General features: G+C 40.0%; 4 protein-coding genes across 4 annotated transcripts; 2 read left to right on the forward strand and 2 right to left on the reverse strand.

Moving 5' to 3' along the window:
- Nucleotides 1-6267: 6267 nt before the first annotated feature.
- On the forward strand, nucleotides 6268-7546 carry LOC104445503 (40S ribosomal protein S27-2). The gene is made up of 4 exons (XM_010059410.3): nucleotides 6268-6394; nucleotides 6687-6788; nucleotides 7054-7082; nucleotides 7176-7546. The coding sequence occupies exons 1-4, from the start codon at nucleotides 6392-6394 to the stop codon at nucleotides 7300-7302; spliced, it is 261 nt and encodes an 86-aa protein (XP_010057712.1). The 5' UTR covers nucleotides 6268-6391; the 3' UTR covers nucleotides 7303-7546.
- Nucleotides 7547-9150: 1604 nt separating this feature from the next.
- LOC104445502 (universal stress protein PHOS32) lies at nucleotides 9151-15003 on the forward strand. The gene is made up of 2 exons (XM_010059407.3): nucleotides 9151-10047; nucleotides 14778-15003. The coding sequence occupies exons 1-2, from the start codon at nucleotides 9330-9332 to the stop codon at nucleotides 14795-14797; spliced, it is 738 nt and encodes a 245-aa protein (XP_010057709.2). The 5' UTR covers nucleotides 9151-9329; the 3' UTR covers nucleotides 14798-15003.
- A 1340-nt stretch (nucleotides 15004-16343) lies between these two features.
- Nucleotides 16344-17407, reverse strand: LOC104445501 (zinc finger protein CONSTANS-LIKE 15). Its single transcript, XM_010059406.3, is given in 3 exon segments — nucleotides 16344-16706; nucleotides 16821-17142; nucleotides 17145-17407. Coding segments are annotated over 3 exon segments (543 nt in total). The 5' UTR covers nucleotides 17320-17407; the 3' UTR covers nucleotides 16344-16660.
- Nucleotides 17408-23027: 5620 nt separating this feature from the next.
- LOC104445500 (calcium-binding protein PBP1) lies at nucleotides 23028-23781 on the reverse strand. Its single transcript, XM_010059405.3, has one exon. It carries the CDS (start codon nucleotides 23541-23543, stop codon nucleotides 23133-23135), a length of 411 nt encoding a protein of 136 aa, XP_010057707.1. The 5' UTR covers nucleotides 23544-23781; the 3' UTR covers nucleotides 23028-23132.
- Nucleotides 23782-25863: the final 2082 nt, after the last annotated feature.

The following is a 25863-nucleotide window of genomic DNA, read 5'->3' on the forward strand; positions in this document are numbered from 1 at the left end:
TACCTCCGGGCTGGTCAGACTTCAAAAATTATTTGAAGCACAAACGGAAGGAGATGAGCCTTGAAGATCTCATTTTGCGCCTCGGATCGAGGAAGACAATAGAAGGAGTGCGAATCCTTCTTCTCGAACCAAAGGCCAACGTTGTGGAATCTTCCAAATCCAAGCAAGATAGAAAAGGAAGATGTCTTTTCAAGGAAAAGGCAAGCAAAAGGAGCAGTTCCGTAAATTCCAAGGGACGTGTTTTATATGCAACAAGCCCGGCCATCGTGCTAAGGATTGCAAGAAGCGCCCGAAAAAAGGCAAGAACGAAGGTGCAACCCAGCAACTGAATTTGACAGAGCATGACAATATTGAGAGACTATCTGTTGTGGTAATGTCTGAAGCATCTGTGGTGTCGAACACTAATGGCTGGTGGCTAGACACGGGTGCCACAAATCACATCTGTGCAGATAAACACATGTTCTCATCTTATGAGAAAGTCAAGAAGATGAGAAGCTTTATATGGCTAACTCTGCATCAAAGCAAAGATCGCCGAAGAGGAAAGGTGATCCCGAAGTTTACATCTGCAAGGAGGTCGCCCGCCGAATGTGCCGCATGTACCGTATATTCGGAAAAATCTAATTTCTGGCCCTATACTTGTCAAGAAGGGTTTCAAAGTTGTATTTGAATCTGACAAGTTTGTACTTTCAAAAGGAGGGATGTATGTGGGGAAAGGGTACTTATGTAATGACCTGTTTAAGGCCAATGTGGCTGTCATTGATGTAAACTCAAAGTATGTGTGCCCAAAGACTATTAATAAAGAAAAGTCTTCGCCTTACACCGTTGTGTCTCCTTATCATGGCATGGTAGATTAGGACATGTAAACTATGGTACAATGAAAAGAATAGCAAACTTGGGATTAATTCCAAGATTTGAGTTAGATGCTCGTTACAAGTGTGAGACTTGTGTTAAGGCCAAGTTTGCCAAGAAACCTTTCAAATCCATTGAAAGAACAAGTGAACCTCTACAATTAATCCATAGTGATCTATGTGATTTAAAGTTTGTAGAAAGTAGAGGTGGAAAGAAGTACTTCATCACATTTATGGATGATTGTACTAGATTTTGCTATGTTTATTTACTAACTAGCAAAGATGAGACTATGAGCATGTTTGTCAAGTATAAAACTGAAGTTGAAAATCAACTTGATAAACGAATCAAAGTGCTTAGGTCTGATAGAGGAGGAGAATACAGCTCAATCAATTTGAAAGAGTTTTGTGCTAGTCATGGAATAATTCTCCAAACGATCGCACCTTATACTCCACAACAAAATGGAGTTGCTGAACGATTGAACAGACACTAAAGGAGATGGCTAACGCCATTCTTTTGAGTTCAGTTTTACCTCGTAACTTGTGGGGAAGCAGCTTTAACTGCAAATTATATTCTTAATAAAATACCCCACAAAAAGACAGGTAAAACTCCATACGAGTTATGGAATGGAAAGTTGCCATCCTACAATTTTCTAAAAGTGTGGGGGTGCTTGGCCAAGGTAGCAATTCCTCCTCCGAAACAAACTCGGTTGGGACCTAAACGGTGGATTGCATATTCATCGGTTATGCTCAAAATAGTAGCGCATATAGATCTTTGGTTCATAAATCTGAAAATGCGGAAATTCATGTTAATACAATCCTAGAATCAAGAGATGCTGAATTTTTTGAGGATATATATCTGCAAAAAGAAATCAAGGAGAACTTTCTCGTAAAAGGCTTAGAGAATCGAATCTGAGAATGATGAAGTTGTGGCCAAAGAAGCCGAACTTCAAGGAGTAAAAGGTCTCGAATCGAAAATCTTTCGACCTGATTTTCTAACATACATGTTAGAAGGTGAGCCCCAAACATATAAAGAGGCAATGTCATCTCCAGATGCTCCTTTCTGGAAAGAAGCTATTGACAATGAAATCCATTCTATCCTAAGTAACCATACTTGGGAATTGGTTGATCTTCCACCTGGAAATAAACCAATTGGATGTAAATGGATCTTCAAGAAAAAACTAAAGCTGATGGTTCCATTGATAAGTACAAAGCTCGGCTTGTAGCCAAAGGGTTTAGACAAAAGAGGGTCTTGACTACTTTGATACTTATTCACTGTCACAAGAATAACATCAGTAAGGATGTTGATTGCTATAGCTTCGCTATACAATTTGCAAATACATCAAATGGATGTGAAAACCGCATTCTTAAATGGTGATCTCGACGAGGAGATTTATATGGAACAACCTCAAGGGTTCAAGGTCAAAGGACAAGAACACAAAGTGTGTAGACTTGTCAAATCATTGTATGGACTTAAACAAGCTCCTAAGCAATGGCATGAGAAATTTGACCGGGTAATGATTCAAAATGGGTATAGAATCAATGAGTGTGACAAATGTGTGTACACTAAATCCACTACAGCTTGGATATGTACTTATTTGTCTATATGTTGATGACTTGTTAATTTTTGGAGATAACATTGAGGTCATCAAAATCACCAAGAACATTCTCAAGAAGAACTTTGAGATGAAAGATTTAGGTGTTGCGATATTATACTCGCATCAAAATTGTAAAGAATTCCGATGGCTTAGGTTTAACACAATCTCATTACATTGAAAAGGTATTTGAGAGATTTAAAGGATTCGGCATTAAAGATGCAAACAATCCTTTTCTTCCACACCTAACTTTAAGAAAGAACACCGGAAATAGTGTTAGACAGCTAGAATACTCTCAAGTAATCGGCAAAGATCATGTATATCATGAATTGCACTAGACCTCGATATTGCGTACTTCGCAAGCAAACCGAGTAGATATACCAATCACCTGTGTCATGAGCATTGGAATGCTTTGATGAGAGTATTAGGATATTTGAAAAGGACAAAAGACTATGTTCTACAATATGGCAAATATCCAAATGCTTTTGGAAGGTTATTGTGATGCAACCGGATTTCGATTCGATGAATCGAAATCGACTAGCGGATATGTGTTCACGCTAGAGGTGCTGCAAAGTCATGGAAATCCTCTAAACAAACTCTAATAACACGCTCTACAATGGAATCGAGTTTGTTGCTTTGGATAAAGCTGCCAAGAAGCTGTAATGGCTTCGACATTTTTAGAAGATGTTCCAATGTGGCCAAAACCTATGCCTGCAATTTGCATACACTGTGACAATCAAGCGGCAATTGCAAGGGCACATAATGTGATTTATAACGGTAAGTCTAGACACATTCGTCGTAGACACAATACTGTAAGTAGTTGCTCTCAAATTGAATAATTTCTTTAGACTTTGTAAAGTCAAAGGAAAATATTATGGATCCGCTGACAAAAGGTTTGTCGAAAGAGCATATAAACTGCGCATCGAGGGGAATGGGTTTAAGAGCCTTAACCCAATAAAGAGATTCCAGGGTGGAAACCTAACCTATGCGATTGGAGATCCCATGGACTAGGTTCAATAGGACAACGCAAATTTTGGAAACTCTAGTGTGAGCACCGTCTCCCATTCCTATGATGCAACAAGTGCTTTCCTACAAATAAGTTATTAAGGGTACGCTATGCGTTTAATGATTCCTATAACTTGGAATACAATATCCAAGTAAGATATGGTATGATATCTTTAATAGGAATGCACATATATGCGTGGAGCTGGCTGACTCTATGAAAATCTTTAAAAGCTAGATTTTCTAAAGCACGCATGAATCCTAAGAGGTTCAAGGCCAAAAGAACAAACACAACTGGGAACCAATTTTGAATTGGAAATACTCCGTGTGAGGTTTATTGTCTAGGCTTACACAAACAACTGGCGATTCAAGGCTTAATCCATCGACTAGTTAAGTAAGTCCGATAGGCTTTCACTAAAGAAGGTTCAAAGCGAAAGCTACCTATCTTGATGCGGTTTATTTCAACAGGCATGCTCGCATTCCTTCGAGTCAAAATGTTTTGTTGATCCATTAATGTGGGGGATTGTTGTAATTATGGTTATAATTATAGTTAATGGATCAACGGAAGCCAATAAATTAAGATACGTTTTTTCTGTTCACGTATCTCTTTTTGGATTCATGAATTTCCTATACTTTTATGTTCACGTATCTATTGAATTCATGAATTTCTTAGATTCATGTATCGTTTAGTTCATGTATTTATTGAGTTCATGAATCTCTTGAATTCATGTATCTTTGGATACATGAATCTCTTTGGATTCACGTATCTCTTTATTCATGAATCTCGTGGATACACGCGTCTATTTAATTCATGTATCTCTTTAGTACATGAACTAAAAATCTCTATATATAGATAGGAACATAGAGCTTCAAGATGGTTTTTTGGTTTTCCTGATTCGATTCCAAAAGAGCTTTGATGTCCTTTTCTACTCTTCTGTTTTTCCCGAGTGTGCCGGTTCAATTGAACGGTTCGATGAGTCCCGTTTTGCATAGTGCTAATCCAAACAGGTTCGAGGTGTTGTATCTTGGGAGGCATAGTTCGTGAATCATGGGGCACCATTGGCAGAACTAATCGCCTTAAGGAGATTCGGTTATCCGTACCTCACCTCTAATTTTATGTTATTTTTCCAGTGATATCTTATTTTATTCTTTTCCAAGATTTGTAAGTTTACATAAAAAGAATGATATTATATAACTATTATCGTCTTCTTTATATTGATGTTCGATTACAACAAATAGTGTGTATTCTCTGGATATAATTTCCAACACATAAATCATCACAATATGAATCTACCAATAGGTATAAAGTTTATTTTCACAAGCATAAAACGATCTATTATATTTATAAATTTTATAAGAAAATTCCAGTTGATCTTTTCTGCTAATAGTTTAATATGATGTTTCCTTAAGTTATGCTGTTGCGTTAAATCAATAGGTTTCTTAAATTAGAGGAGTTACAATCAATTAGTTAGTGAAAATACCTTTTGAAGATGGATACGTAAGCAAAATTAGGGGTGTGCAATCGGATCGAGTATACCCGGTTTCCGGACTTGCTCACTCGAAAAACAGGGTCGGGAACTAGTTCTCGTTGAAATCGGTTTCCAAAATTCAAAACCAGTTTAAATTGGTCTAGGAATAGCTTCCAACCGATTACCCACCCGGAAACCTGTTCCTGGACCGGTTTGGAACTAGTTTTAGAACCAATTTTGTAAGTAGAGGTTCAAAACCTTTTTTTTCCCCCGATTTCTATTATTATTCCCGCGATCACACGATGTTTTTCCTCTTGGCTCTCTCAAACGTGCACACACTCCTCCTTTGTCATTCCTCTTCCTCACTTGCTTCCCTCCATCACCGGCTCCCTCTCGCATCATCCGATGGATGGACAGTGTTCGTCACCGCCAAATTCTTGTGTATCACATGGATTGGCTCACATAATTTCTTTTTTGATAGAAAGACTAATATTAGACTCATGTTTGTTGCTAATTCTTTTTCTTATGATTTTATTTATTATAATTAGTCTTGTGGATCCTTAATTTTTCGTCTAGTCAAAAAGTTAATGTATTTATTTTATTACAAGTGCTTAATGTTTGAATACAAATTATAAGAATTATGTTATTTTCTCATGTATTAATATAAAATTCGGAATCATATAGGATATTGAAAGATTGCAAAATAGGTTCCAGTGGAAACAAGGTTGACCTTGGAACTGGATCAGAAAAATAGGGTAGGTTGGATATAAGGTTCAATATAAACAGGATCGAGTATAGGGTCCAAAAAAGAATAATCGATTATAACAAAGTCGGGTACATGATCTAGGTCTAAACCCTACTTACCTTGGACCCAATCACCCCTAAGCAAAAGGACACAATCCATTGCAATAGCTGCCCTTATCTATGTATACTAATATAATATGAATTTTTGAATTTGACGTCCGCCACCAAAATTAAATTAAACATCCTTAAAATTTATATATATTTCTTAGTACAATAATAAAATCTAAAATGGTCATCTCCTACATTTGAATGGGCAGTGACTCCCACTCCGCGAAAATGCTCAAATCCTCTGCCTCATCCCTCGCTCTTCGGCATGTACGTTGCGTCTGCGCCAAGAGCTAGAGAATTTCCAAAAAGGGGTGACACAAGATCAAATCAAGCATTGGTTGGGCTTTGGCTTAACCAAATTCTCATGCTCCGGGCCTTTTTTGGGCCTGACTGGAAACCCAGGCCCAGTTGTTTTGGGCCCGGGCCTTCGGCCCAACTGCACCCCAGTTGTCGGTTTTGGGCCTTAAACAAAGAGCCTGCAACCTCTTCTCTAACCTCACTATATAAACCACACGATCTTCTCCGTGCCCTTCCCCCCTGCCTGCGCTCCGCCGTGAAGCTCTCTCTCTCTCTCACCGCTAGGGTTTTCTGGGGTATCTCCGCGGATCTCCTCCGAATCTCCTCCACCATGGTAAGCCCGGATCTTCCTCTTTCTTGGGTTTCAAGCTTTAAGCATTGCGTTTCTTGCTGGCGCTGCGAAAAGAGGCCTTTTGAGCCGAGAGATGGTGAGGGCGGATGGATGTGTGGTTGTGAGTTTTGGGTTCCGGATTGCTTCAGGCTGTGGCTTGAAGCTAGTTGAATTCTGGGTCGTGTCCTGTTTTGGTTAGTAAGCTGTGGCAAGTGAGTTTGAGGGGTGTTTTCCTTCGGGGGAGAGATTCTTGGCTGATCTTTTTAGCTGATTGGTTGTTTTCGTTTGGGAATAGGTTCTCCAGAACGATATCGATTTGCTGAACCCGCCCGCGGAGCTTGAGAAGAGGAAGCACAAGCTCAAGCGTCTCGTTCAATCGCCCAACTCCTTCTTCATGGTATGTCGGCACGTAGTCGTCTTCTTACTAATTTGGGTTGTGTTTGTTAAATTGTTGTGGTTAATGATTTGGTCTTTGATAAGGATGTAAACGTGCGTTGGCTGTCGGAAAGTTTGGATTTTTTTAGAATTATGAACTTACCATCTGATTAGCATTTGGGGAGGGGTCATCGTCTGCAGTCTTTCTTTCTTTTAGCGTCGAGCACGTATTTAGAAAGGTAGTGCAGAATTGTGTAGTTAACTTACTTTTGCGTTTTGGGTTTCAGGATGTGAAGTGCCAGGGATGCTTCAACATGTGAGTATTTTTGCAATTGTTGATATGTGAAGTTGGTTTTGGTTGTGCTGTGAGTTGATGTTTGACTTGTGGGGACAATGTGTTTAAATGCAGAACGACTGTTTTCAGCCACTCTCAAACTGTGGTGGTTTGCGGCAACTGCCAGACGGTCTTGTGCCAGCCAACCGGTGGGCGTGCTAGGCTCACGGAGGGTTGCTCTTTCAGGAGAAAGGGCGATTGAGAAATGTTTAGATCCAATTTTCTATTAGCTGCTACGAGTTGAGGAGCTTCAAAATTTCTTTTTGGGAAAAGAACTGGTCTTTACTTATTCCATCTAGCATCTTTCTTCTTTTGGATCGACATGTCCTTGATGACAGTTCCTTTTCTTCCCCTTATATATGTTATGATGGATTGGAGTGTTCTTTTTTGAGATTAAGATTTTGGTTCCGTTAGTAAATTCGCAGTTACTTTTTGCTTGATGGCTATGTGGAAGTCTTGAGTCACCATGCAAAGATCTCTTCTGCTGCGAGCTTGTACATGCCACTGCTTAGTGATGTCTTATACACCATGTGTTGAAAGATCTCGAGTTAATTAGCTTTTGTCTGCTTACATCCTAGTTTGCCCTTTTTGGCTTGTATGGAGTGCTTAAAATCCTGAGGCTCCTGATCTTTTATTTAGCGATCTTCCTATCCTGTCTTATATGCCATGTGTTGAAAGATCTCGAGTTAATTAGCTTTTGTCTGCTTACATCCTAGTTTGCCCTTTTTGGCTTGTATGCGTTGCTTAAAATCCTGAGGCTCCTGATCTTTTATTTAGCGGTCTTCTTATCATGTTGATCTCTTAAAATTTTTCGATGCCCTGGAGATACTCGATTGTGGGGGACATTTCAGAAAGTGTCAAGTTACCTATAGGTCTCAAGTAAAAACACCAGATCACACCGTATACTCGGATCTGTTGAGGATACCTTAATATGTGGGGTGCGATACTGTCGGAAGAACTTCGTGTTTAATGTGCTGATACTTCATCTTTGCTATGTTGTCAACAGTGCATACTAGATCGGCCTCTGAATGTCTTCTAGAAAACAATATCAAGGAATGTGTGTTGGGGACAAATGCCTGTTTTGAAAGTTGTAGAGGACGCTGAGCTGTGCCTCTGTTCTTTTCATTAGTTATCATTGTTTAGTTGAGTGAGGTTGTTGCCGAAGAATATTAGGTTAGGCTTGTCATGATAGTTGAGCTCGGGCACTCAGCCGTGGAATAGCATCTTGGTCCTTTTCGAGGAAAACCTATGACGGAAGAGTACTTTCTACGTTGGCTCTGGACCTGCATTTTTCCAGTTGTTTTCACGTATTATGCCTGTTATATCATTGTGATGTTGAGATGGGTTTTTGCAATTGAAATTTGAATTGACACTTTCGGAACGTTTCTTTCGAAAGTGAAGCCTGATCAAAACCGGATTGTAACTCAATCTTGATTAATGTTAGTGTAACAAATTGGCGAGATGCACGAGGAAAATGGGCAATCGGCCTGGCTGGAAGGCGGCGGATGCCCTACTTCGACCGTGTGTAGAACCGATATGAATAGCTTAATTCTAAAGGAACGTGATACGCCGATATGAATCGATTCATTCTAAAGAAACATGTGATGGAGATGTTGCGTCCGTATGATCGCTTCTCTTTTTGACCGCGATTTCCGGCAAAATGAGCTCGCACACCCTTTTGAAGTGTCGTTTTCTACACCAAGCATCTCAACACTTCAATGTAAAACCTTTGCTTATAAACGAAGCAATTCCAAACACAGCCAGCCTGGTTTTGGCTCGGTTCCTGCTGACTCAAACCCGGGTCATCGAAACCTTCATTGACAAATGAGGCGTGGGGTCCGAACGTCGCGAGCCCGGTTTCGGCTCGGGTCCGACGGTCTCGAACCCGGCTCGGTCCGATTCCCAACGCCTCCTGGGTCAAGGATAAGCTCGATCGAGCTGGAGCCGGTTGCGGTTGACCTCCGGAACATCGTTCGAGCAGGTGTAAATGTAATGACATCGAATGTCATATTCGACCCTATCCGATCCTTCGCTTTCGTCCCCGTCCCGACCTGGTCACACGCCATAATAGTATAATACCATCCTTTCTCTCTCTTCCCTTAACGCCAGTTTTAGCGAAAACGTCAAGAAGAGAAAACCGAACAGGAACGAGCTAAAATAAAAATCGAAACTTTACGAAGCAAGAAAACAAGAAAATCAAGAAACTGATAAAGAAACGAAGCAGCCACCATGAGCACCCCGAAGAAGCAGCACCCATCATCGCCGGACGCCGCCGTCGTGATCCAGCCGCCGTCCCCGCGCCACCCGCCGCCGGGGACGCCGACCGCCGGGGCCCAGCGCAAGATCGGGATCGCCGTCGACCTCAGCGAGGAGAGCGCCTACGCCGTCCGGTGGGCCGTCCAGAACTACCTCCGCCCCGGGGACGCCGTCATCCTCGTCCACGTCAGCCCCACCGACGTCCTCTACGGCGCCGACTGGGGCTCCATCGACCTCTCCGTCGGCGACGACGACGGGGAGGCGGGGGAGGAGTGCCAGAAGCGGAGGCTGGAGGACGAGTACTACGCGTTCACGACGGCCAAGGCCAACGATCTGGCGCAGCCCCTGGTGGACGCGCAGGTGCCCTTCAAGATCCACATAGTGAAGGACCACGACATGAAGGAGAGGCTGTGCCTGGAGGTGGAGCGGCTCGGCCTGAGCGCCGTCGTGCTGGGGAGCCGCGGGTTCGGCGCGGTGGCGCGGAAGAACGCCAAGGGGAGGCTCGGGAGCGTCAGCGATTACTGCGTGCATCACTGTGTTTGCCCTGTGATTGTTGTCAGGGACAAGGACAAGAATGGCGGTGGCGGCAGTAAGATGGGCAGCCCGGCATCTCGGGGCGGTCGCTACGGGGCGGGCCCGGCGGTGCCCGAGGAGGACCTGGAGTATCACGATGCATGTGATAAGCAGAGTGGTATGTTTGTCTTTCTTAAGTGGCATTGTTTAAAGATTGTTTTACTGGGTTTGGAAGATCATCTTGTTTGGTGGTTCTCTAATTCTTGTTTAAGAAATGTTATTATTGTCTCTGGTATGTGTAGTTTCTTTGGAAATGTCATTATCCACTAATGTCTGCTTGTTATCTGATGACTGATTTTACCGGTACCATATAAATTCCTCTTTTGTATTAGCTACCAATTTTGTTGTTGCTGGAATTAAAACGCCAAAGTTCTTCATTTGTCTTGGAATGCAACAGATCTGTGACGGAAGGTTCGTTGCCATGTGCAAATTTTGGGCTTGAGGCAGTCTAGTTGATAATTGGCATGTGAAAAATTTGAGCTTGAGGGGATCTACTTGAGTTTTGCCTTTCATTTCTTCTGTAACGATGATTAGCCAGGACACTTGCTGAAAGATGAATATCCGCACAATGTTGAAATTCTGTAGCAATAATGAGCTGATTGCTTCCTTAAATTTATGAAGTAGTAATTCACTGGTGTTGAAAGGACATAGGAGATTATCAGCATGGTCTAGATTGTCATTTCTGCTGGCATGTTCTGCATATAGAGCATAAACTGCAATGAAAACATTGAGGTGTACCATGTATGTAATCACCAGAGATGTAAGTAGCTGCATGTTATTAGGCAGAACGGTCTAAAATCATCAGCGTGGAATTGTGCAGAAACAGAGATCCAGCTGAAACTGCTAGTGAAAGTATGCTCTGGTTAGCGCTTGCATATACAATGTAGCCAGAGAAGATTTGCAGATAATAATATACTAATAATGGCATGTGAACTTTTGGTAAACTTCTCAAATATTTTCACTGAAACTTGAAATTTGTACCGATCAATTGAAGCTCGTGGAGTAGATTGTGAGTTGTTGATAACTTCTTTTATTTTGTGGTGCTGTTAAAGGCCTATAGGGAGATGATGATAGAGTTGTAACATTTTCTCCATACTTGACCTGTATGTTTGAGGATTTCCCAGAAAATAAGCTGAAAGTAGAGGATGACAACTGGAAACTCTGGATTGGTTTAACTTTTACTTCCAAACAGTCATTTCACTGTTGTATGTGGTCTGTTGGATATACTGGGATGACGCACGTTACATTTCTCCATCCTTGACACGTATGTTTAAGGCTTTCCCAGAAATAAGCTGAAAAGTAGAAGATGATGACTGGAAATTCCAGATTGGTCTAACTTTTACTTTCAAACAGTGATTTCTCTGTTGTATATAGTCTGTTGGATATACTGGGATGATGAAATATTTGGCTACGTGTAGCTTTTGACCAAATGGCATTAAAGCTAAAGTGGCCACCTTATGTTACATTTAGCTGTAATGCCAAGTTCCACTGAGTGTCCATTGATTCTTGAAGTCAAGGATCATTGAATTGAATCTTGTGGTCCAACAAGGATACTAAATGGAGAAAACAAGGGGAAAGAGGACAGAGTTGGTACTGTTTTTGCTGATACCTTGCCTTCTTTTTACATTTAGCTGCTCAAGGATTCCGTACAGACGAGGGGATTATGACCTTTGATAGATTTTCTTTTATAATTGTGATCAAGATAGGAGAAGACATCTTCCTTTTATAGTTTGGACCTTTTGCTGTTGAAGTTTTGTTTTTGGCTCCAAAAAGCTGTTTCACTGTCTTCTGTTGTCTTTGTTCTGTGATTCCATTACTTTTGTTAAGGGAGGAAGTTTGGTGATAATTGTATCTTAAGGCAAGTGCAGTTGAAAATGGGGGCTTACTTCTTCCCGTATACATAATCAAACCGTTCTTGTCAGGCCGTCGGTTTAGGAGTTAAAGAATTTCATCTCCTTATATGAAACCAAGGAGCAGATGAGGTTATGGACTTAGATCTATAATCAATTCATTCATTAAGAAAAGTTTTATGATCACACTCTCCTTGCTTTTCACATTCAAAAAGCTAATTGTCCTTTAATCCTTTTAGACTCGTGGATGTATATCTGAATTTGACATGATCAATAAAGGAAAGTCTGATCCCTGAAGTAACTCCCATTTTGTCGATTTAAGATTTGGAAAATTAGAATGTTAACATAGTATTACAATATATGAGCTTGAGTTATTGTAACCTTCTCATCATAGCAATGAAAAGAAGCAAAGTATATCAATCTTTTGAGTTTGTATCCATAGTACCAAGAACATTATCAACACTCGAGCGTTTTTCCACTAAGAGGTATCAACTACACAGTCGTCTAATGATCTTATGCCATTGTGCTTTGTCCTGAACCAAACCCTCGTAGTATTCAGGTACTTTGGGTCTTTCTCCATGTGCTTTTTTATGTCTCTTTTAGCCTTCCTCCCATCCGTTTTACTCTGCCTCCCTTCCATAACTTGACTTGTACTTACTAGAGCATTTCAAGTCGGTCTTCCCCTTGCCATAATTAGCAACTGACATCGCAATCACTTTTAGTTGCCCTGACAAATTCCAAATAGACTTGGAAGATGACTTGATTTGCAAGCTTAGTTAGAGTGAACATTGAATGATTGCTTATCACTAGGATTTTTGTTCAGTTGTCTAATTCAAGGGATTCCTGTTGTATTCTCTGTTTCTTGTTATTGCTAATAACATTCATATTGGTCTAAAGAATGTGTATATTAGCAAAAGGGTGGATGAGTGAAGATTTATCTGTCTACTTTTTCATTGTTTGGCATGTAAAAGCCTCTTATTTGTCAAATACCTAACTAACTGTATATGGTGGATCCTGTTTAGGGTGAGTGTTTGAGATCATAAATCTTGTCAGCTGGATGTTTCAGTTAAAAACATGAAAGGCAGTTTCGAGCTGACTTCAGTTGCAAGAAATGTGTATTTTGCATTCTGACAGTCTGTAATAGTTAACATCACACGGCCTTATTAGGGATTGAAATTGACTCAAGACTCTGAGGCTTTCTGGATGATCTGAGAATCATTTTTGGTTTGTTTTGTGGTCACTGCTACATTATAGGCCTGGTGGCGTAGTCCAAACCTTGATAACTGTTGATGTGGTGGTTGTTGAAGATGTGTCTTTTTCAGCCATTGTGTTTAGTGATCACTGCTGTGTGAATGAAGATGATGGGTTATCATAGGACAAACAGTGACAAATGGAATATGAAGTGCATACTCTTTAACCTTCCCATAAGTATGGATTTTTTTTTTAAGTGTCAACCATCCAACAGTTTCCTCTAGGAAACCTTTTACTCCTGCTAGCAAGCTCCTAGGAAACTTTCTATCCCTACCCACCCTTAGGGTCTATTTAAGTAGTGTGATCTCTTAAACATTGAAAATGGAATATGGTTTTAAAGGGAATTTGGAACAGGTGTGTCACATATGTTGGTTATGCTGTTGGACAACTGTTGGTGCTTAGATAAGATGTTAGAAACTGAAAATTGGTTCATCATGGTGCTTTGGATACATTTTTACTTTGGCATGTTGACTGGCATCTTTGCTCATCTGCTACCGCATAAAGCAGGTGACATGTTGAGCATTGACATAAATGGAAAGAACTGTTTTCTAGAACTCTAGATGGACGAGGTGTGACCTTGACAAATCTTTCAATAATTTTATTGTTTTGAGAATTGCCAATTCAAATCTCGTTGACCTTCTTGCTTGCTTGTGGACTGCATATGCACGCACATGGAAAAATATATGATTTCAGTAATAGAAGGTTCATTGAACTTTTCTACCTGTTGCGTGGATCATCTGTTAAAATTTGGATTTGGATCAGTGTTACTGTTGATTTGTTAGCAATATTAGAGGAGCACGTAAATACTTGCTTTGTGACAAGTCATGTGTTCTATGTATTGCAAATGGGCCAGGCAAAATTGAAAGTTCGTTTTTATTTGATCTATTATGTATTTAGGTTTATGTTGAATATTGACCATACTCTTACCTATCGGCAAGTGCATAAAACTGAATTGAGTGGCAATCTCTCCGACCTCTCTTGCTGAATGGTCCAAGTTCTTTCTTGAAGTGCAAAAATTGTATCATTTCGGTGATCAATCTGAGACTGAAACATGATTTAGTGGCATTTTGCAACACTCTAGGTATACATGGTCCATGCATGTGAGAAGGTTGGAACACTTCATAAATTTGTGGAAAGCACAATACAACAATGTTTATGTCTTGTAATCTTTATGTAACATGTTGGCAGCATTGGATTTTACCGCAATCATTATCCCGTCTTTAGATTATTTTGGATGGATGGCTTTCAAATTAGATTAGTCTTGGGGATCCACCATTTCTGAAATGTAAGCTAAGAGAAGAACTGGTAAAGGGAAAAGATGAGAGAAAAAGGCTGTGACGATATCCCTGGCTGTATGATCATCACCCGGGGCATAAGTGGAGTACCAATGGCTTGATGGAAGAGGAAATTTCCATTCTATCCAATGGAGTCTTTGATATGTTATAAATCCTTGGCAGGATTTTCTTATGGGGAGAAGAATGTTTTCATTTTTCATTTTATTACCTTCAGGGGCATGAATATTGTATGTGGGAATCATTCTTGTGTAGTTTAGTTTTGATCCTTCTTGAAGGTTCTACTCGTACATTGTTCGAGTTCATATGTCTGGCATCATAGGTGATATAAGATGTATCTTCTTAGCAAGCTTTAAGCCTTAGAAACGTCTTATGTAACATGGTTGAGGTTGATATCATCATTTATCATGTTTTCCGCAAAATGAATGAGAATAACTGATGACAATATTTTGCAGAGATGGACAAGGCCGCTTGAGCAGAGCTTGCTGCAATGCTTCAACCGTTGAAGAGGCGTGAGTTTTAGGGCTGGATGTTTTGTATAAAGGCTGTTATCGCTGAGTCTGATTCCTCCACCTTTTGTCTGTCTGTTTATATTTTCACTTATGCAGCTGTGAAGAAGATTGTTTTTGGTAAATTTGAGATTCTTTGCCTTTCTAAGCACAGTTGCGGTTTTCTTTTCAACATCTCGAGGTAATGATGCTGAAAAGCCTCGAACCCTTTTGCCTCTTCACCTTAATGTCAAAAGCTTAAGAAATCTCGAGTAAACACTAAACAGATTTTTCTGAAACACGGTCATGCAGTAGTCATTAATTCAATATTCATTCCAAATTGCAACTTCAAGAATTATTCCAAAGTTTAAAACAATTTTGGGTTCATTTAGTTTTCTTGTTGCATTATGCCGTGGTGTCTAATCTAGTCTAGGAAGGTGTTAATGACCCTTTTCATATGATGATCAATACAATCTTTTTCATAAATGAAAATTCAAAGACTGCACCTGTTCTTCTCGTTGGAGGTTGGGGTGTTAGAACCAAACCAAAACCCAAACTAATATTTTGTGCATTTTCAGTTCTGTTTTCGGTTTGGAAATGGAAAGATAACCGTTTGTTTTTCCTGAAGCTGGTGATTTCGTTTAGTTTGGTTGATCAAGCCGAATTGAAATTTTCAACAAAAACTGAACATCCAACTTAAAATCTCTATTCTTTCTCACTCTTTCATAAGTCAATTCTAATAAGCAGGGCAAAAAAGTGGAAAGTGAAAAATTGAATCGAAGTGGACTGGGCGTCAATTTGGTTTAGCTGTTTACCCCTATTGATTCGATTAAGACTTTTTCGGATTTTTTGAAAGGCTAAATTGAATTGAACTGTTGATATCCTGAGTTGAAGGGATAATTTAATGAATGATAGATATGACTGATTTTCTGTTTCTATTACTCCATTGGGACGATATGTGATGTGATGGAGTTTCCAATCAGCCCCCAACTTCTGGGAAAATTCTACCCTTTGGGGGGCCATTCCATTTGTGGACACCTTTCTTCCTGCCATGGGAAGTCTAGTGGAGTGCAAATTGCCTAAAAACAAACCAAAGCTTGGGGACCACAAGACTGTACAATGAATCGGGTCACAGAGACATTGCGCACCAAGTTGCTCTTGTCCAAATCCAGCAATTTGTCATTTGACTCAATCCCACTTGAAATATGGAGTCCAAAGCATGGCTGCTTTCATTCGCTTGTGGGGATCTTGAGGGCAACTTGAGGGGCGACTTGAGGTCCCCTGAGGACAAATTGGTTTTTAATGACAATTGAAGCTGCCAAGAAGCAAGAAGCAAACCTCCTTTTACTCCGCGTTTTCAACGGAGGGGATCTGCGAAACGTTCCCGAGCACCTGATTAATCGCCACTCATCGAATATGATAATCCTTTCTTTCATCCTTTTTCGATCGTCGGGGTGCCCCTAAACCTAATCTCGAAGGTAAAACAGAGGAAATGCAAGAACAAATGCGAAGATTCTAACTTAGATTTTGATGGAGAGGAACGAATGGAACACTGCTTTAGTTCAACTCCCTGTCAAGACGAATGCAAAGTACCAGGAAAAATATGCCTAGCAACAACATGATCAGCTGAGCTGGTCAAACGACAACGCATTCAAATCTGCTTTTAGTTAAAGAAGAAAGGTCAACAGCAAGCACGAACAATGAACAAATTCGACAGCCCAAGGGGGAGTACATCCTAGACATCCGGCCACAAAATGGTGGGCTTGTGCTGTCTGCTCTTGAAGCTATTTCTTCATGGTCTGGTCTTTCCCTAACGAGCGCTTCTGTCTGTCTCCGTCTCTGGCTCTGGCTCATTTGATGAGCACCCTGTATTTCTTCCAATTCGAGGTTGAGCCCCTGAAATTTGTAAGGTAAAGAACGTCGTCAGGTATGATTTTCTGTGTATCAATCAAGATTCAGGGTCGTAAGAGAACAAGGCTCGAACACGGCATGGAAATGCAACGTTCTTACCACGCAGAACAGAGCTCTGGCTCCTCCCGCGATCTCTTCCCTGAAATAGCCGTCGTGCTTGAGCCGGAAGCGCTACAATCTTTCCTCGACGAAGGGCTAGTGACCACCGGCGGTGCTGCCGCCGGAGATGATCCGCCAGGAACCACCTGATTGTCCTGGTCGCCGTCCCCGTCCGCCGTGCCTTTGCCGTCGCCTCCCCCTTCTTCTCTGCAGCTCGACCGGGCAGAACCCCCACGGAAGTCGCAGCCCCTGCAGTCGACGCACTTCTGGCACACGGAGACTGTGGGAGGGAGCCTCGGCCCCGAGGCGTTCCACGGCGTGGGGCCTGGCAGGAGCGGCAGAGGAGGTTCCTGGAGTGCTTGGCGACCAGGAAGTTGGCGCCGTGGACGCTGGAGTCGCAGTCCCAGCACAGGTTCGCTCCGTCCGAACCGCAGTACGTGGCCGCCAGGTTGTTGCAGAGCTCGCATGGCTTCTTCTCCTTCATCTCTTGCTCGCTCATTTTCAGTTTCGATGACTTGACTATGATCTTGTCTGCTAAAGTGGAGTTGGAGAAGAGAGAAGCTCTATATATAGAGTCTCTTTCTCTCTCTCTCTCTACCAAGTGGCAATTCTTTTTTGGAATAGAATTTGATCTGCTTTCTTAATAGAAGAATACACCAATTGGGTATTTAAAATTTTCCCTAGAAATAAATTCAATATCAGCTTCTTCTTTTTTTAGTTTGTCTAATATAGTTAATATTTTCTCAAGTTTGATGTCTCATGTGATAAACGTGGTTGTTTGTACTTCGTCCAAAATATTCATGAGTCATTTGCATTTTTATCTCGATATAATTATTCAATTGTTTGGAAAGACGAGAAGAGATTTATTAAATGCTTAGAAAATCACTGTGATCTTGATAAGAATGAGGTGTCAGGTTTTATTTTAATGAGCTAATTAAAAAAATTAGTGAATAATAATTAGCAGTGAAATTTCTTAATTTTAGAGTGAACCCTTCTTGTTTTTTTTTTAAAATTTATTGGATAGAAAATAAATTTAAGTTTCATTTTTTATAGATAATATTTTTTTAATAATGATCTTTTGTATTGTTCAAATAATTTGATAATGAAAATATATTCAATAATAATTTATGTTTAAATATTTCTATGAATGATGAATTTTTTTAATTATTTATTAAGTGAGATAAATGAATATATTTTGAAAAATATTTTCTTAATTATTAAATTTTCACAAAGGACACGTGTGTTATTTTGATTTCAGAATGGAAAAAAATAAATAAATGGTGCCCTTGTTACTTTCCACAACAGGAAGGGGAGAACCTTGCAATCATGAAAACGACAGCTGTTTACCTCAGTAGCTGCATGAATCAAGACGGATGGTGGTATTGTTATGTAAAATAGAAATATAGGTCGTTTAATTGTGGCTGGAGAAGAAGCCCACCGTGAAAGTCAAATCATTCACAAGCCGCAATGCCTCCTGTCAAATCCTTTCTCGACTGGGAATTGTCTGATGATTGAATATGTCTCATATCGCATGCTTCTAAATAATTTCTGCCCCGATGGCGGGAGCCTTTTATAGTCCTGCTCAAGACTCAATGGTGGTATTGTTATGTAAAATAAAAATGTATGTCGTTTAATTGTGGCTGGAGAAGAAGCCCACCGTGAAAGTCAAATCATTCACAAGCCGCAATGCCTCCTGTCAAATCCTTTCTCGACTGGGAATTGTTTGATGATTGGATATGTCTCATATCGCATGCTTCTAAATAATTTCTTTCTTTCTTTTGTTTACATCTATTTTGAGCTATAACAATGATTAGGCTTGAGGACAATTAGCATGCAAAAAGGGCCAAGAGCAATTTGGTTAACTAGGTACAATTCTAATGGGGTCCAATCTTCTTTCTTAAAAGGGTAATATCTTATGCAAATCAAGATCATGTAGGTTTAAAAATGTAATATCTTACCCATATTGAGATCATGTAGGCCAAAGGATTTCCTTGAAGACGTAAAATCTAATCCTCTAGAGGGGTTAGTCTTTCGAAGAAGTCAACTCTATTCTAATTGCAGAGGAAATTCCACAAAAATTCTTAAGCTTAACAAATCGAATATTTTCACTATGATTGAGGAGGCTTGATCGCACTTGGTACACATTTGACAAGGCATGGGTGGCCAAATGTCGATTCATATCCTATAATCGAGGTCAGTTGATCAACATATATTGATCTTGTTCCAAATGAACTTAATCCAAATCTTCGAACACACAGAAGATCAATCTCTCCCTTGATCCTTCCCCTTCGCGTCATGTCCCACGTTAACGATATGAAACCCTAGAAAAAAGGAGAGACTGTATCTTGAATTGGGACTATTCATGAAGAGCAAGAAGCGTGGGGCATGGGTCCTCTCCCCGCATTCAATTTGCACTCTGCAAAACTAGGTGCAGCTAAAACCAGTGGCAGTACGATGGTATTGAGTCAAGTGAATCTGTTGGCTACAATATGAGTGGTTCATACTTAACCAAGCAATCTTTTCCTTCTTCCATGGCTTCTCTTCATTTGAGAGATCTCATGGTGGGTCAACATGGGAGACGGGAGACTAGTCGTTCCCCCTGTTTTGGACCATGGAACGTGTTGGCAAGTTTTTCAATTAATGTCATTTTGCTGACGCGTTTATTTATTGCATCTAGATATCAAATATCATTGTTCCAACCACACCAGACATAAGGCCCCAACAAACGTCGTACGTAGCATATATAGTGCCGTGTCTCAAGTCTTACGTCGACTGTGAGAGGTCTTATTGACTGAGGTCATTGAATTGTGTGGCTAGTTAGACTGTTTATTTTGAGGAGTTGACTCATGCGGAATGAGCCAGTCATTACAAATGGTTTAAGAGTAGGACCCTTCTGACAAATGCGCAGTTCGTGACTAGTTTCTACTCGATTAGACAACAGTGAGGAGTGACTGTCGTGATAAGAGGGCTCAAACAAGAACACTTTGGATGTTTGCTCGGTGATGCGAGTTGACGGCAACATGACGTGAAAATGAGGACGGATGGATAAAGAAATTTGGATAAAATGGGGAGTCACCACTTTAGAAAGACACTAATTAAGCTTAGATTTGTGGTAATGAAAGTCAACATGAGCAGAAATTTTTTATTGAAACTTGCTCAACCACTGGTGAGGTTAGACCTCGTGGATTTGGCAAGGCTCACCTTTACTGTCGCTGGGGGAGGCCCTCGCCCTGCCCTCGCTGAATTGCCCTTACCATATTTGACGAGAGCAAACCTTGCCCAACCACTGGTGAGGTTGATCTCGTCGGCGCTCGTCTTTGGCTGATTATCAAGGCCCGATAGCTAACTAGAGGAAGAAGTGAGGAAAAAAAGAGGGAGAAAGAAAAAAATGATAACAATTTAAAAAATATATTAAAATATTTTCAAGATTTTTTTTTAGTGTCAACTGTATCATATAAGATAGCCGTTGTTCAAGTTAGTAGCTTTTGGCTAAAATTAGCTGAATTGTCTCAATTGGCAAAATGCGGAAATGTTTAGGACTCAATTGATATAATTAAAATGTTCATGATTGAATTGAATAAAAATAATATAATAGGTTTATGACTTTTTCGACAATCTTCTCTAATAGATGCGTGATTTGTAATGAGTCTTTACTTGAGTAGGCGATAGTGAGGAGTGATGGTCCCAATAACATGACTTGAATAGGAACACATCGAGTAGGGAGAGTGGAGTCGTCCCCTCTCACCCTGGAGAGCTTTCCTCTACCCTCTTTGTGGTAGTTCCCTTTAATTCCAGACCCTAATCCCATTCCTTGTTACCCCCAACCTGATCCCCACCTAAGCTTTATAGTCTTTTAGTCCTATTCGTTTCGCGGAAAATATCATGTTTCCGGAAGATATTTTCCCTGTGTCATTTTCTAGGAAAATGACTCTATTTTCCAATGTTTAGCTGAAACCTGAATTTTGAATGAAAAATGTTTTCCATCGTTTGTTAGCTAATTTAATTGTTTGAGAAAAATTATCAAAAATTGAATTTTACCATTTTTAATTTACCAAAAAATTAGTTTTTTTTTATATTTTTCAAAAAATGAATTTTTAATTATTTGTATTTTTAAAAAATTGAAAATTTTATTATTTTTTATTATTTTTCTTTCTTTTTCTTTTTCCTTTTTCTTTTCTTTCCTCCTTCCTCCTCATTTTTCCTCCTCCTTCCTTCGCCACCGCATGCCCGACGATGATCGGCCGTGCTCGGCGGTCGACCAAGACCCGGTCGCCAGATTTGGTGAGCTCAAGGCTTGGCCTAACCAGCAGTGAAGAGGAAGCAAGGCACGTCACGGAGATCGAGCACCACTGGATGAGGAGGACGCTCTGCTGCTGCTAAACGTCAGCATTGAAGGAGGAGGAGGATGACATCATAAACCCAGGGCTTTGTGAGGGCGGAGATCCAACACCGCCGGCCTTGCTACTGCTGATCGTTGGCGTCGAAGGAGGAGGAGGAGGAGATCAGAAACCCAGGGCTTCGTGAGGGCGGAGATCCAACACTGATGGCCTCGCTGTTGTTAATCATCGGCGTTGAAGGAGGAGGAGGACGAGATTAGAAACTTAGGGCTTCGTGAGGGCGGAGGAGGAGGAGGATGAGATCAAAAACCTAGTTTTGTGAGAAAGAGGGTAGAAATGGCATATGAGTAAGGAAAGAAGCGCAGAAAGTCGCCCCGCGTGAGGACGGGAAACTGATTTCCTCTTTTCAAAAGAGGAAATCATTTTCCACAATCTGATGGGGAGATTTTCCATTGACTGGAAAACATTTTCCTTGACATCTATTTTCCGCCATTCAAACACTGGAAATTCCGGAAAATATTTTCCCGGAAGTTGTTTTCCATGAAATGAACGGACTCTTCATCTCTTTCATTTGAAAAAATCCCCATTTCTCATTGTGTAATATTATGGTCTGCCCAAAGTCTAGATTCCTGTTGAAGTTGCCAGACGGCATGGAGGTAGCCAAAGAGGTGCCCAGAAAAAAAGAGGCAAGGATTTTAAATTTCCAGTATACTAAAAATGAGGAGGTACCCTTCTTACTCTACTCAGGAAGTGATTTTTAGTGACCGTGATGAGGCTCAATTTCTAGAATTTCTAATTCAATTTCCAGAATATTCATAACCATGGACTTTCGTAGTTAGTCCTAATGAACTATTGGACTACAAATGAAGTTTTTATGTTGGAATTAATGAAAAATCAAAAATCAAAATTATCTTTCTAATGGAGACGAAAAATGAAGAAGAGGTGGTGGCCAATTGTTTTATGGACCGACCTGGTTACTCTGACAGTGGGATCCGTCTTGAATGAGCTATTTAACTTAGTTTGCGTGAAAAGTGAAGATGATAAGACGATGAGAATTACTTTTGTCCATGGCCCATATGTTTTCCAAGGTAGGCTCAAATTATGGGAAGAATTGAAAAGAATTAAATGAAAAGGGAATGATAACATTCCACATTGAGTTCCCCAAAGTGGAAAGACGAAGAACTTGGGCTGAGCTTGGTGCACTAGTTGGTCCGAGTCAAGTGTCCACTAGTTAATAGCAAACACGGTCCATCATGTTCTTGTGGATCTCCAAGACAATTGTGCCACATGATATGCCAAATTCATTTAGAATTAGATTTTGTTCGTTTTGAAGAAATTTTTTTGCTCGGAAAACATATTCTTAATTTTTTGGCATTTAAGTTGCTTAGGAAAATAAGAAATATCTTTTTATAGTTACCTGAAAACCTATGCTTAAATTTAAGGAAATTGATTTTATTTTTCAAAAATCAGAAATTTTTTCCAAAATGCGACTAGAGATGTCAAGAGATTTTTAGTTTAGGAGCTGGAGATTACAAGTTTAAATTTCATCAGTACAAACTATAATGGGTCATTAGAGCTAGCTGCATAGGGCTTGAACTTAATCAGTTTGTAAGACTTTCAGGGTATTCCATGGAATTCTAAGTAGTTGAACCTTTGAGGTCATGCCCTAAGATAATCAAAACAAAAAAGGACCAAAGGCAAGAAATTTTTATGAATTAATTATTTTAAGCGATATGAGTAATCATTTTTATGAATTTTTTTTCTAAATCATTCATTTTATGCGAAATAAACAAAGTTTTACTGTCGTGTAATAGCAGATCTTGACTAGTGTCGAATGAGGTACCGTATGAACAGCGAATGTAGACCGATATAGCAAACGACCAATAGCATTCCAAAAGAGTCGACGAACATTACACCTCAATCAGCTCAAAAAGCCCAGACATCCAATCTCACAAATCAACAAATACCAGACCTACTAATAATTTTCGACGACGGCCTCCTCCAAAAGCTCCTCCGAGTCCTTCATCAACTCGGGGCTCAACCTGAACATGAGCACGCAGAACTCCTTCTCGTTCAATGCCCCGTCACCGTCCAGGTCACCCTCTCGCAGCATCGACCTCAGCTCGTCGTCCCGCATCCCTTCCAGCCCCAGCAGCGCCGAGTTCTTCTTCAAGCTCTCGAAGGTGATCACGCCCTTGTCGCTGTCCCTCAGCAGATTGAAGCCGTTGCCCAGCTCCTTCATGAACCCGTCCACCCCAAGCTTCTCCACCATTACCGGGAAGAAGTCCTCAAACACAAGACCGTTCCGCGACGCCATTGTCGAGAATAGCTCGAACCCACTTGAGTTCACCAGTTTATCCAACCAGGGTCCTTTGTGTGATGGCATGAAGTACTTGGGGAGAGGGTGGTTTATATAGGAGAGGGAAAGTGGCTAGATTTGTAGGTGAAATTGCTGGAAGGATCGTGGGAGATTGAAATTGTTGGATTTGGTGAAAAGAAGGTACAGGAAACAGGAAGAGAGAAGCTGGTCAGGAAGGTGGTGCTTTCTTGGGATTCCTATTCTTTCTGTGAAGCGATAACACAACATCAGTGGTTTGCTTCGCGGGAAGAAGTTGTCACCTTCCTCGAAGTTGCATGGGAAAGTACGTGCATGGTGAGCGTCCTCATAAGGGGACATGAGTGGTTTAGATGAAGCTGTCAGGGAAGTCAATTTCCTAGGATGCCAACCTTGCAGACGATTTAAGAAAATAATAAATAAAATATAGAGAAATTGCGCATGGTAGAAGAAAAACAAAACACTCTATAATGAAGTCAATTTGACTGTAGCTAGATGAGCACTCCTAGGGGAAGGGACTTTCTAAGTCAATAAAGCTGGAATCAAAAGCATAGGTCTTGGAGGTAATATGCTGGCAAATGTTTTGCGACTTTGGAAAGACCATTGTTCTGCCTTTGGTTAGATTCTTTTAAGAGTTATATTGCAGTATAGATGGATGAGGATTAATAATTCAAAACATTTTATTTATATTAGTAATTTAAGGATAACAAACTTGTATATATTTTGCGATCCACACGGACAATTAATCTAGCAACACAAGCACCTACATGCTAGCTTTATGATACTATCTTTAGATTGCCATCAGCATTTTCTGAGAAATTATCTAATCAGTTCTAATTTATCACCTAAATGCTATTTAATAAATTTCTAATTTATCAATTTGTTCCTAAATTTTTGTGTAAAATTCTAAAGTAATCCTTATAGTCATTTTTTGTTGGTGTTATATCATATAAAGCGGCCATCACATTAGCTATTCATTACAAAAATTGATTGGAAGAACTATATTGAAATTTTGCGAAAGTATTTTGACTAAATTATTTAAATTGGTAATTTACAATTGACATTAATAGATTTAGATTTAGGATTTTTATTAGATGAATTTTTCAATCTTTTCTTAATGTTTAATCATTTTCATCTGAGTTAGGAGGATGTCTAATCGTCAATCATTTCATCTGAGAAAGACCTTCGCCGACTTATGTCATTGAGTTGGTGTAATGAAATGATGAATCGTGAGTGAGACACGCTAACAAAGCTTGAGGTGATGTTTTGGATGGGACCTTGTCGAATAGAATTATTAAGAAGACAGAATATAATAATGCTTATCTAATTAGTAGGAAACCTCCTGCCTTTTTCCAAGCGCCTTTTGCATCACAAATATCAATACATACATATGTGTAATATACGTAAAGAGACTAAAAAAGACATAGTGTTCATCGCGGCATAGAAAGTTGGCAAAATAAATAGATAAATTAATTAATTTAACTGATTAATGCGGCCCAAAAAACTTGTAATATTCTTTAAAAAAAAAAAAAATGCATATATCGTCATAGCATAACCTCTCGTATTCATTTCATTCTAATGATAAAAGCTCTTTTAGGTTAGTAAACTCAAGACTACTAAAATGCCTGCTATTTAAGTCACAGATTAAAAGTAAATTGATGCCTAAAACATAAAGTTGATTGCAATTGATGGTTTAATTGAGGATTGAGAGATTGGTCGTACGCTTGATTTACACACGTATCAAATCTTGAATTAGTATGTCTACCGATGCGTTTATCTTCATGCTATTCTCAATCTTGGATATTAATCGATTTCAGATGTGCAGCCTTATGAATCACTACATAAAATGGGCTAAGGCAACACAAAGGCAAAGGAAGCTTTTTATTTTTTATTTTTTTCGGTCATGGATAGTTTGTTGCATTTGCTCCGTTGCCTTTATCTAAGGCGACAAATGTGTCCACATCAAAGGTGACCCATGGGAATGAACTGGACCTTGTTGCTTTTGGTGGCCAAGATGACAAAAACGAATTATTGTTGTAGATGCCAAAGGCGATGGACGAGTGCAGATGCGCCACTCCAATGACCATAAAAACAAGGGCAGGGAGATGGGGACTGTATATGAGTGTCGTACCCCTGAGCCCATTTTTCTTCTTATGGGTAATGATGAAAAGAAAAGGAATTGTGATCATGAGATTATGAAAACACACGTCAAATCTCTTTGAAAAGGTAAACAAGCCGAAACATCAAGTTACCTTCTCAATTTGATTAGGTATCCTCATCGAAGCGTCTAGAAGGGGATCCATTAAATATCATCTACATCTGACCTTGACTAACCTCAACATATACAAAAAAGATAAAAGAAGAAGAAGAA

The sequence above is a fragment of the Eucalyptus grandis genome, chromosome 5, assembly GCF_016545825.1.
Source record: "Eucalyptus grandis isolate ANBG69807.140 chromosome 5, ASM1654582v1, whole genome shotgun sequence".
In the NCBI taxonomy this organism is placed as follows: Eukaryota; Viridiplantae; Streptophyta; class Magnoliopsida; order Myrtales; family Myrtaceae; genus Eucalyptus; species Eucalyptus grandis.

Bases quoted from the DNA above. Each gene is read 5' to 3' on its own strand.
- LOC104445502 (XM_010059407.3), top strand. From the start codon at position 9,330: ATGAGCACCCCGAAGAAGCAGCACCCATCATCGCCGGACGCCGCCGTC. The intron at 10,048-14,777 runs GTATGTTTGTCT...AATATTTTGCAG, and splicing joins TGCATGTGATAAGCAGAGTG to AGATGGACAAGGCCGCTTGA.
- LOC104445500 (XM_010059405.3), bottom strand. From the start codon at position 23,543: ATGCCATCACACAAAGGACCCTGGTTGGATAAACTGGTGAACTCAAGT.
- LOC104445503 (XM_010059410.3), top strand. The intron at 6,789-7,053 runs GTATGTCGGCAC...TTTGGGTTTCAG, and splicing joins CGCCCAACTCCTTCTTCATG to GATGTGAAGTGCCAGGGATG. The intron at 7,083-7,175 runs GTGAGTATTTTT...GTTTAAATGCAG, and splicing joins TGCCAGGGATGCTTCAACAT to AACGACTGTTTTCAGCCACT.